Below are 12803 nucleotides of genomic sequence, written 5' to 3'. Positions count from 1 at the left end.
AGGGGTGGAATAAAGGGACTTGAAAGGGAGGTAAGGTTTCTATACTAAAATGTCAACACCAATAGACTGTGATAGGTTATGTATATATAATGTAACACTAGAAAGTATACACAGTGATATGCTCAAAACATTGTGTTGTTGTTAGGTGCTGTCAAGTCGGTTCCGACTCATACTCACTCTGAGGACAACAGAATGAAACAGTGCCTGGTCTTGACTAGCCTCACAGTTGTTATGCTTGAGCCACTGTGTCAAAATCTTCATTGAATCTTCCCCGGTTTCAGACAGAGTCCTGGTGTGGTGTGTAGATCGGCACTCCACCGCAAGGTTGGTTTGAACTACAAGGTTGGCAGTTCAAACTCATCAGTTACTCCTTGGAAACCCTATACAAGGTTGCTATAGGCCAGAACCAAGTCGACAGCACTTAACAATAACAACAACAACAATCTTTCCAAGCATGATGTCCATCTCCAGAGAGAGACTGGTCTCTCCTGATGACATGTCCCTGCTGATACCTGAGACAAAGTCTCACCATCTTTGCTTGTGAGGAGCGTTCTGACTGGACTTCTTCCAACACAGATTGGTTTGTTCTTCTGGCCGTCCGTGGTATTGTCAATATTCTTCGCCAATATCATCATTCAAACTCATCACTTCTACTCCAGTCTTTGCCTCTTCACCGTCCACCTTTCTCATAAAGACGAGACTTGGTCAGGTACACCTTAGTCCTCAAAGTGACTTCTTTGCACTTCATTACATTAAAAATGCCTTTTACAACAGATTTGTCCAAAGAAACATACCATTTGATTTTTTGACTGCTGCTTCCATGAGTGCTAATGGTTGATCTGATCAAAATGAAGTTTTTGACAACTTCCATCTTTTCTCCGTTTATATGGATGTTATTTATTAGTCCAGTGATGAGGGTTTTTGTTTTTTGACATTGAGGTGCAACCCATATTGAAGGCTGTGGTCTTTGATCTTCATTAATGAGAATTTAAGTCCTCTTCACTTTCAGAAAGCAAGGCTGTGTCATCTGTATATCACAGGTTGTTCATGAGTCTTCCTCCACTCCTGATGCCACACTCGTCTTCATATAATCCGGCTTCTTGAATTATTTGCTCAGGATACAGATTGAATAAGCATAGTGAAAGGAAAGAGCTCTCTCTCTATCTCACACACACACCCCTTTCCTTATTTTAAGCCGTTCAATATCCCCTTGTTCTGCTCAAACAACTGCCTCTTCGTATATGGACAGGTTCTGCATAAGCACAATTAAATGTCCTTGAATTCTCATTCTTCACAATGTTACTCACAGTTTGTTCTGATCCACACAGTCTATAATGCCTTTGCATAGTCAATAAAACAAAAGAAAACCTTTTTCTGGTATTCTCTGGTTTCAGCCAAGAACATGCAGCGACATTAGCAGTGAAACCCTTTGGTCCATGTACTCTTCTGCATCCAGTCTGAATTTCTGGCAGCAACGCCTTAAGCTGCTGCAACCATTTTGAAACTCTCTCCAGTAGAGTTTTACTTGCATGCGATATTAATGACATTCTTTGATAGTGTCTGCATTCGGTTGGGGCCTTTCTTTGGAATGAGCACAAATATGGATCTCTTCCAGTTGGTTGGCTAGGTAGCTTTCTTGGCATGGATGAGTGAGCTCCAGCACTCTTCCAGTTTGTTGAAACATTCCAATTTGCATTCCATTAATTCCTGGAGCCTTGTTTTTAGCCAATGACTTCAGTGAAGAGTAGACTTCATCCTTCAGTACCATTCCTTCTTGATCATATGCTATCTATTGAAATGGTTGAACTTCAACTAGTTCTGTTTGGTCCAGTGCCTCTGTGTATTCCTTCCATCGCCTTCTGATGTTCTCTTTACTGTTCAGTATTTTGCTCGTTGTTATAGTTGTTAGGTGATGTCTAGTCATTCTGACTCACAATGACCTATGCCTATAGAATCCTTCAATATGGCAAGTAGAGGCTTGGACTTTTTCCTTGAGTTCTTTCAGCTTGAGGAATGTGGACTGTGTTCCACCCTTTTGGTTTTCTAATTTCATGTCTTTGTGCATTTCATTGTTATAATTATTTTGCCTTTTTGAGCTACTCTTTGAAAAGTTCTGTTCAGTTCTCTTATATGTTATCAACTTTCCATTCACTTTAGCTTCTCGACTTTCAAGAAAAAGTTTCAAAATCTCTTCTGACCTCCATTGCCATCTTTTCCTTATCTTTTTAGTGACCTTTTGCTTTCTTCACGTATGATGTTCTTGATGTTCTCCCAAAAGGTCTGTGGTCTTCGGTCACTGGTTTTCAATGCATCAAGTCTATTCTTGAGATGGTCTCTAAATTCAGGTAGGATAGACTCAAGGTCATATTTTGGCTCTTGTGGGTTTGTTTCCATTTTCTTCAGCTTCAACTTGAACTTGCATGAGTCAGCCCCTGGTCGTGTTTTGGTTAATGATGCTGAGCTTCTTCATTGTGTTTCCACAGATGTAGTTGATTTGATTCCTGTGTATGCCATCCAGTGAGGTCCATGTGTATGTTGTTGTTGTTATGTGCCATGGAGTCAGTTCTGACTCACAATGACCCTGCACAGGGTTTCCGAGGCTGTAAATCTTTATGGGAGCAGAAAGCCTCCCGTAAAGATTTACAGACCTTAAGGTTTGCAGCCTGGTGTGTAACCACTATGCTAGTCACTGTTTATGTTGCTGAAAAATTTATAATGTAGAAGTTGTTGATCTTGCAAAATTCTATCATATGATTTCCAGATTCATTTCTATCACTAAGGCCATATTTTCCAACTACCAATTCTTCCTCTTTGGAAACAATCATCAGTAATTATCAATGTATCTTGATTGCATGTTTGATCAATTTCAGACTGTAGAAGTTGTTGTTGTTGTTGTTAAGTGCTGTGGAGTCGGTTCTGACTCATAGCGACCCTGTACAGGGTTTCCGAGGCTGTAAATCTCTACGGGAGCAGAAAGCCTCATCTTTCTCCCACGGAACAGCTGATAGTTTCAAACTGCTGACCTTGCAGTTCACAGCCCGATTCGTAACCACTATGCTACCAGAGCTCCTTGTAGAAGTTGTTAGAATTATTCAATTTCTTCATCACTAGCTTTAGTGGTTGCTATGTAAATTTAAGTAATAGTATTCACTGGTCTTCCTTGTAGACACACAGATATTATCCTAGCACAGATAGCGATGTACTTCAAGACAGATCTTGAAATGTTCTTTTTGACAATGAATTGTCCTTTTAAAATTTGTCATTCCTAGCGTAGAAAACCATATGACTGTCTGATCCGGTTCAAAATGGCTAATACCATATGTATTTTTAATTTTTGTTGACTTCCTATTTTCCTAGATTCCTTCTTCTTACACCCAACATTCTAATTATTAATGGAGGTTTGCACCTGTTTCTTCTCATTTTGAGTCATAACACATCAGGAAATTAAGGCCCTGAAGGCTTTGCTCCATCCAGGCCATTAAGGTTGGCCCTACTTTGAGGAGGTAGTTCTTCCCAGCCATATTTTGAGTGTGTGTCACCCTGATGGGCGTATCTTCGGCACTGTATCAGACAACATTCTGCTGCTATCCGTAAGGTTTTCACTGGCTAACTTTTCAGAAGTGGTCTGCCCATTCCTCCTTAGCCTATAAGCTCTGTTGGAACCTGCTGGTATTTGAAATAGCGGTGGTATAGCTTCCATATCACAGCAACACACAAGCCACTGCATATGCGAAACTGACATAGGAGATTGTTAAAGCTGTAGAAAATGGAAACAAACCCACAAGAGCCAAAATATGCCCTTGAATCTATCCCACCTGAATTTAGAGACCATCTCAAGAATAGACTTGATGCATTGAAAACCAGTGACCGAAGACCACAGACCTTTTGGGAGAACATCAAGAACATCATATGTGAAGAAAGCAAAAGGTCACTAAAAAGATAAGGAAAAGATGGCAATGGAGGTCAGAAGAGATTTTGAAACTTTCTCTTGAAAGTCGAGAAGCTAAAGTGAGCGGAAGGAATGATAACATATAAGAGAACTGAACAGAACTTTTCAAAGAGTAGCTCAAAAAGACAAAATAAGTTTAACAAAGAAATGGCCCAGAAGACAGAGCGCTGTGACATTCGTGGTAGAGAGACAGTGGCAGAGAAGTAAAGTAGCAGAGGCAGGCATGAGGCAGAGTGGTGGGCTTCTTGGCCCACAAGCAAGCAAGCGGAATGCCTTTGGGCAGGGGACATGTTGGTTAAGTGGTGTGTCTCTGGGCCCTTAGCTGATGTCATTGTTGCTAACTGCCATTGACTCGGTTCTGACTCAGTGACCAGAGCTGAAAGAGCTTTTCAATGTGTGCCCTGAGCAGGGCAGAAGTCAAGAGACCCTGTGGCTGAAGGTCAGGGAGAAGTGTCCCTACAGGTGAGGCTGGGAAGAGGTTGTCTGCATCTGAGCACTGTATCTTAAATGTTTCTGAGTCTGAACTGTAATCTGTGAATTTCCCTAATAAATCCCATAATCGTTTACTCTGAGGAGTCCTGGTGCGGCGCTGTAGGATCAGCACTGGACTGCAAGGTCAGCGGTTCAAACTTACCAGCTGCTCCTCAGAAGCCTTATCCAGGGTCTCTGAGTCAGTGCTGATTCGATGGCACCTGACAACAACAACAGTGCTTAATAGGAAAGTGCGGTGACTCTGTAGGATAAGAACGGGAATGTAAATCACAAGGTTCACAGTTCGAGTCTAGCAGCTGCTCTGCAGGCGAAAGATGAGGCTTTCAGCTCCACAAAGATTTAAAGCCTCAGAAACCTTTACAGACGTGCTATGAGTTAGACTTGATGGACTTACAACAGCAGCGAATGTCTAATAAGTAAACTAAATTTTAATAACCTAAATTAACAGGGATCAATCTTTATATGTGAAGTAGAATCCATATTGAAATATGAGTAGAACGTAAATGTAGACGGTGTTTTTAGAACACTTAAGAGAAGTGGTAACTGATTAACTACTTAACAAAGTCGACTCCTGGGAGTCAGCTTCTTGTATGCGATCCCTAGTTAAACTATAAAATTAAAGCAGAGCTTGCTGGGAGTGCCGCTAGCTTGTACTAACCTTAGCTGATGGTGGTAGTGGTTATGTGCCATGGAGTCGGTTCTGACTCATAGTGACCCTGTATAGGGTTTCCGAGGTTGTAAATCTTTACAGGAGCAGAAAGCCTCATCTTTCTCCCGCAGAACAGCTGGTAGCTTTGCACTGCTGACCTTGAGATTAGCAGCCCGATTCGTAACCACTATGCTAACAAAAAAAGAATTCAAGGAGACAGGAAGAGGTTAAAAGTACCCCCTCCCTGCCTCTTCCCAAATCTGATTTTCTTTCTCCCTCCAAATGCTGAATGGTCAATACCTGAGGAATTGGAGGGGAGATGCCCAGAAGGAAGTCTGTGAGCACAGAGCAAAGAAATGAGAATTTAGCTGCTCCAGTACCTCAGTCTGTCCCGAGTTTCTGAATCCACGCAAATCACTGATCCTGGTCCTTTCAACCAAAACAAGGCCACTGCCAGAGTCGATTCTGACTCACAGCAACCTAGAGGGCAGAGTAGACCTAGTAGGCAGCCTCATCTCTCTCCAGGGGAGTGGATGGTGAGTTTGAACCTCCAACCTTACCATTAGCACCCCAACCCTTAACTCATTCTACAAACAGGGATTCTTCCAGTTCCTTTAGATCAGGGCTGGGGAACATCCTGCCTGTGGATAAACAGTGGACTGTTAACCTCAAGATCAGCAGTTCAAGCCCATCAGCCGCTCCTCGGAAACTCTACACAGGGTTGCTATGAGTTGGCACTGACATCACGGCACTTAACAACAACAACACTTGATAAAGAGTGTTGGTGTGGCTCTATTAGATCAACACTGGACTGCTAACTGCAAGGTTGATGGTTCAAACCCACCAGCCACCTGTGGAAACTCTATGCAGGGTCACAATGAGTTGAAACCGACTTTATGGCACTAAATGACAATGAAAAGGGAGCACGGTGGCTCCACAGGATAAGCACTGGACTGTAAACCACAAGGTCAGCGGTGTTATATCACCCGCCCTCCATGGGAGAAAGATGAGTGAGGCTTTCTGCTCCTCCCAAAAGATTGAAAAGTCTTGGACACACTATACAGGGTCAGTGTGAGTCAGAACCGATTCGATGTCACTTAATGACAAGTGATTAAGATGGCCTGAAGTTTATTTCTCTGACAGATGTTAAGGGTAGGCTGGATGTTGTGACTCCAAGAAGTATTTTGGCTCCTACATCTTATTTTCTATTTTAAAATAGTGAGGAAATAAATGTCTTATAGAAAGTTATACACACACACACACACACACCACACACACACACATATATATATATATATATTTTTTTTTTTTTTTAATTTTTTTTTTTTTTGCGTATGTGCCTTAGTTTTCTTCTCTGAGCAATGAGCCTAGCAATTGTACCTGATGCATAGGACTCTAACACAAAAAACCAATCCATCCACTGCCATTCATTGGTTCTGACTCATAGGACCCTTCAGGATTTCCAAGGCTGTGACTCTTTCCTGAAGCAGGCAGCCATATCTTTCTTCCTCAGAGTAGCTGGTAGATTCAAACCACCGACGCTTTGGTCAGCAGCACGGCCCTTAACCCGCGGCACAAGCAAGGCTTCATCAGGACTGTTGTCAAGTGCCAACGAGTCGGATCTGACACATAGCAATCCGCTGTAGGGTTTTCAAGGAGTGGCTAGTGGATTTGAAACCCTAACCTTATAGTGAGCAATCCAGTGCTTATAACGCCACACCAGGACAAAAACCACAATGCCACTGAATCTAATGATGACTCATAGCAACCCAATGTAGTAGATAAGAGTTCCTGAGGCTGTAAGTCTTTATGGGAGAAGAAATTCTCCCATAAAGACTTACAGCCTCAGGAACTCTACAGAAACCTCGGAGCAGCTGAGGAGTTTGAACTGCTGAGCTGGCAGTTAGAAGTCCGGGACTATAGTGCAAAGTACATGAGCAAGAGTTATGGCCTGTTACACAATAGATACTCATATTAGCTAGGAACATTAAGGGTGGATTAGTGGATGAAACCAAACACACACAAAATATATTTTATATGATTCTGTTTCTATGAACTTCTAGAAAGTGTAAATTAATCTACAGGGACAAAAGGAAGCTCTGGGGGAGGGTGGTGGTGGTGGTGATGTGCTGCGGAGTCAGTTCTGACTCATAGCAACCAGGGTTTCCAAGGCTATAAACCTTTACAGGAGCAGAAAGCCTCCTCTTTTTCCCCCACAGAACAGCTGGCAGTTTCGAACTGCTGACCTTGAGGTTAGCAGCCCGACTCGTAACCACTGTGCCATGTTTTCAATCTTGATTGTGGTGTTGGAACTTATACACATGTGCATACAATTTTCACAATTTACAATGGGTCCGATCCATGGTGTGTAAAAGCGCTTTTCTCTCATCTCACTCCCCCCACCCCCACCTCCATGCAATTAAAGTCTTTGGGGATGTGAATTCTATGACTCTATGATGCAGGTTAAAGAAAACAGGGTGAATTTATAGGCTTAAAATTTCATGAAGCAACATGGTCAACAGGTACATACATAAAAATTAAACATTGCTCCTCTACAGCATATTTAAAGTGGCTCTGGTGATGCTGACCACAAGGTTCCAACCCCAAAGTTGCTCTGCGTGAGAAAGATGAGGCTGTCTGCACCCTTAAAGATTTACAGTTTCGGAAACCCTATATGCCCTATATGGAGTCGCTGTGAGTTGGAACCAACTCAGAGACAGTGGATAGCATATTTAAGGAAATCTGGAATCTCTACGGGTTAGGTGTTGGGTTGCTAACTGAAAAGTCAGTGGTTCAAAACCACCAGCTGGTCTGCAGGGTGTGGGGAGATAAGGCTATTTGGTCTGGTAAAGATTTATAGTCTTAGACACCCTACACAGGTTTGCTATGCGTCAGAATCACCTTGATGGTTGTGGGTTTGGTTTGTATAGCATATTCTGTTTTATCACAGGGTTGATTAGATTTAGTGATATTTTAGAAAGGTTCTATTTATCTTGGGTAGATACTTTGTGTTAAGTTCCAGACCACTGCAATAAAGTGATTCTCACAATAAAGTCATACACACACTTTTTTTTTTTCTTTTGGTTTCCCAGTGCATATAAAGACTCCTGGTGTGACGTTGCAGGATAATGCGCTGGACTGCAAGGTCAGTTTGAACTGCACGGTCAGTAGTTCAAACCCACCAGCAGCACCTTGGAAATCCTATACAGGGTCATTATGTGTCGGAATCAACTCTTCCGCACTAACAACAGTAGCAAATGCACATATAAAAGTTCTGTTTACACCATAATGTAGTCTGTTGCTGTTGTTATGTGCTGTGTGCCATGGAGTCGGTTCTGACCCATAGTGACCCTGTACAGGGTTTCCAAGGCTGTAAATCTTTACGGGAGCAGAAAGCCTCATGTTTCTCTTGCAGAGCAGCTGGTAGTTTTGAACTGCTGACCTTGAGGTTTGCAGCCTGATTCGTAACCACTACGCTACCAGAGCTCCTTATATAATGTATAATGTATATAATGTAGTCCACTAAGTGCGAAAAGGAGTGCTGGCATAGCGCTGTGGGATAAAGCGCTGGACCAGAAAGTCGGTGGTTCAAATCATCAGCTGCTCCTTGGAAACCCTATACAGAGTTACCATGAGTTGGAACCAATTTGGCGACACTTAAAAAAAACAATAATCAAGAAAAAGCAATATGAGAAAGTTTGAAATAGTATGAGAACTACCAAAATGTGAGATACGAAGTTTGCACATGCTCTTGGAGACATGACCCTCACATACTTGTTCCCTGCCAGACTGTCACCAACCAACCAACAGCCCAACACAGCGGAGAGAGGAAGACCGAGGTCTGCCTGCATTTTCAGCCGCAGGCCCATCTACCTGCGTTGAACTCGGGATCGTTTTCCAGCACCGTCACCGCTCCTTCGACAGCATCCACCGCGCTCCCTCCCTCCTTGAGGATGTTGTAACCCACTGTGGCGGCTCTCATGATCCCCTGGCGCACACACTCTTTCCGGTCCTTGGAGATATTGCTGGCGCCACCTCCATGGACCACGACCACGGGATTCATGTCGCCAGATCCTAGAGAACACGAAAACCAAAGGGTTTCGAAAGACTCAAAGAAAGCCTTCCAGGGCCTAATCTTAGGAGAGCTCGCTGGGGACAAGGTTCATTTCTATTCTGGGCGTGTCTGAGCCAGCGGCTGCAGCCGAAACCCAGGATGGGGGAGGCGAGCCTCGGTCTGAACTCTGCACAAACAGCCCAGGGCGCCCCACACGGGGGTCTCACGTCCAGCTTCCCTCCTACTCATGGCTCAGCCTGGGCCTCGGGTGCTCCCTGTTACCCCACAGGACCTCGCCCCATGACCCAGGCTGGGCCACCAGCCAGGGGGAACTGGGTGGCCCCGGTGGACAGAGCTCCAGCCCGTCCCCTCCTGCTCCTGTTCGGACCTCAGTTTCCCTATACACGCGAACCTGCCATGGCCCACCCCCCACTCCCGGGCTGGATCTCCGCAGCATCCTCCTGCCTTGAACCTGCACTAAGGGAGGATGAGTCCTGCCTGAGGCAAAGGGCAGCTGCTCGGGCACAGGCGTACAGAACCTCTAAGCTTCCTCTGCAAGCACAGCTGTGCAAACCGCTCAACTTGCAACCGCTGAGCCGCAACGGTTCGCGCGCCTGCGCACGAGGGCGGGGCTGGCGCTTCGCCGACCATGGCGAATTACCGTAAAGTTCAGAAGCGCGGGGCGGAGCACGTGTCACTGACCTTTGTCTTCTCATCCCTGGCGGCCGGTCCTCCCACGCAAGCTTCCTAGCTGTATGCAGGGAAATCTCCCTTTTCCCTCAGAGACTGGGGTTGGGATGGGGGAAACGGTGTGCCAGGGCTTTGTAATTGCAAACTGAAAAGTATGCACTGCAAGCTTTCTCTGCCATACTTTCTCTGCGGGAGAGATTTGGCAGAAAATGTAATTAAAAACAAACATCTCTTGCCAAACCCAGGACACTTCTCCACAACAGTAGAGGAATGAACCAGGTCTGTGGTTGAATAAGCGTTAAGCAAGAATGTTATGAACGTCGATATTTCACAAGATATCTAAAGAGATGGCAAGAAGAGAAACAAATCTCTTTTAAAAGTTAAGCAGAGGTGCAAGTCCGTCTGCTGCCTATAACTGATTGTTGTTATTGTTAAGTGCCATCGAGTCGGTTCTGACCCATAGCGACCCTGAACAAGGTTTCCAAGGCTGTAAATCTTTATGGGAGCAGAAAGCCTCAAATTTCTCCCGCGGAACAGCTGGTAGTTTCAAACTGCTGACCCTGAGGTACACAGCCCCATTTGTAATCACTACGCTACCAGAGCTGATTGGAATACCTAAAATGGGACTATAAAGTGCCCAGTGAAGAATGCTTCCTGAGGATCCTCTGCTGTTACATAAGACCATAGGTGGAATTCTGAACCCTATCCAGAATCTTCAGAGGTGGGAAATTTCCACTTGAAAGGACAAGCAGACCAGCCTTAAGCCGCTAAAACAAAGAAGATACACCTTGAAACAAAGACCTACAGGAAGAATACAAAACAATATAGGCAGTCCGACTGATTACTACTACAAGAACAAGCAAATTGCTTGCTCAGGAGGGGAGTGATTAACTTTTCAGTCTAGGAGCGGAGGTTCCTGGAACCATCAAGGGAGAAGAGCAGAGTGCAAGACCCTACCCAGAGAAGCAGTGATGCCAGAGATGGAGGCAGAGAGACAACGTGGAGAGATGGAGCAGCTGGGGACTCTAGACCCAGAGAAGAGGGAGACAGACTGTGTGCTGATGACCGGGTTGGGAGGGCGGGGGGCGGGGGGGGGGCAGGCTTGCAGGGTATACCTTTTGCTTGGTTGATGATGCATGGAAGGGATTGTAACCATGGCAATGAATGTAAAGCTAATGTTCTTCCATGTAAACTATCACATAATTCACAATAAAACATTGAAAAAAATTAAGCGGAGACACCCCATTTCACAGATGTTCTCAAGATCAATGGTGACTAGTCCTCCAGAGGACTTGACAGCACTGTTAGTGGCACATGGTTGGTTGCCTTTGAGTGAGCTCAGATTCAGCAACCTTATAAATGTCAGGTCCTATTCCATTCACAGAGTGTGACGCTGTGGGTTAACGCACCAGATTGCAAAGCCATTTGAACTGCAAAATCGGCTGTTCAAGCTCACCAGCTGCTCCTTGGAAACCCTATACAGGGTCGCTATGGTTCGGAATCGACTCAACGGCACGTAACAACAACATTCCATTTTCATAATCGTGGGGATTGTGTTTCGGGATTGCCTTTACCCAAAGGAAAAGTAAGTTTCGCATATATTAACTTGGAAACAGGTGCTCTGGAAATTATGTTTCTACTTTCTCATAGAGATTAGGATGTAGTGTTCTGTTACTTGGTGATTACATTTCAAAAAGATGGTGCCCAAGTCCTTGAGAAAAACACTGACTTCCATCACATGTTTTAGGATTTTCTTGACTATAAGCTAGGTGTTTTTTTTAGGGGCCCTGGTACTACTTGGGCCTTGGTAGAGTAGTGGGTTATGCTGGGGGCTACTAGCCATAAGGTGAGCAGTTTGAATCCACCAGCTGCTCTGAGGGAGAAAGCAATAGTGACTCACTGTCCCAGAAACCCTGTGCAGAGCCCCTATGAGGGTGGGCTGGCTGAGCTCAAACTATTAGCCTTTAGTCAATAAATTTTTGGCTCACAGTGACCCATGTGACAGGGCAGAACTTCCCCATAGGATTTTTTTTTTTTTTAATTTTTTGACTGAAATCTTTAAAGAAGTTAAGTCACTGGTCCTTTTACTGTGGAGCCTCTGGGTGGGTTCAAACTTCCAAGCTTTCGGTTAGCAGTCAAGCTAATAACTGTGAGACCACTCTCAGGGCTCCTTTATAGGCTACTGTTGTTGTTGTCATTGTTGTTAAGTGCTGTCGAGTCTGTTCCTGACTCATAGCCACCCTGTATAGGGGTTCTGAAGAATGACTGGTAGGTTTAAACCACAAACCTTGTGGTTATCAGTCCAGTGCTGATCCTACAGTGCCACAGCAGAAGTCCACAGGCAAGCACAAAGGGCTCCTTATGGTGCAGTGGGTGGAGCGCAGATGCAAAGGGGCTTCACTGGAGAAAAGAGCTGGTGATCGGCTCCAGGAAGTATGACAGCCTAGGAAACACTGTGGGCAGTTCTCTGTCCTAAAGATCTCTATGAATTGGAAGTGAGTAGACAATGTAAAGAAAACAAAAATCCTCACCACTGTCCCAATAAACAACATTCTTATCAATGGAGGAAAGGAGCTTTGGTAGCGTAGTGGTTACGAATCGGGCTGCGAACCTTGAGGCCAGCAGTTTGAAACTACCAGCCACTCCGCGGGAGAAAGATGAGGCATTCTGCTCCCGTAAAGATTTATAGCCTCTGAAACCCTGTACAGGGTCGCTATGGGTCGGAACTGACTCGACGGTACTTAACAACAACAACAATCAATGGAGAAAAGATTGAAGTTGTCAAGGACTTCACTCTTCTTGGATCAACTATCAACACTCATGGAAGCAGCAGCCAAGAGATCAAACAACATATTGTATTAAGCAAATCTGCTGCACGAGACCTTTTTAAAGTGTTGAAGAGCAGGGATGTCAGCTTGAGGACTAAGGTGCGCCCAACCCAAGCCATGGTATTTTCAATAACCTCATAT

The 12803-nt window shown here is 44.5% G+C and overlaps 1 protein-coding gene across 1 annotated transcript in view; it reads right to left on the bottom strand.

Annotated features, from left to right (window-relative positions):
- The window catches only part of ASRGL1 (asparaginase like 1), a 25550-nt gene extending 16397 nt beyond the window's left edge, over window positions 1-9153 (bottom strand). The window contains exon 1 of the mRNA XM_006875006.1: window positions 8964-9153. Within this exon, the coding sequence (XP_006875068.1) occupies window positions 8964-9153 (190 nt within the window). The remainder of the gene's footprint in view (window positions 1-8963) is intronic.
- Between the last annotated feature and the right edge of the window lie 3650 nt (window positions 9154-12803).

The sequence above is a fragment of the Chrysochloris asiatica genome, unplaced genomic scaffold (genome assembly GCF_000296735.1).
Source record: "Chrysochloris asiatica unplaced genomic scaffold, ChrAsi1.0 scaffold00310, whole genome shotgun sequence".
In the NCBI taxonomy this organism is placed as follows: domain Eukaryota; kingdom Metazoa; phylum Chordata; class Mammalia; order Afrosoricida; family Chrysochloridae; genus Chrysochloris; species Chrysochloris asiatica.
Note: the sequence above shows the minus strand (reverse complement) of the source record. Positions and strands in the feature narration are given on the sequence as shown.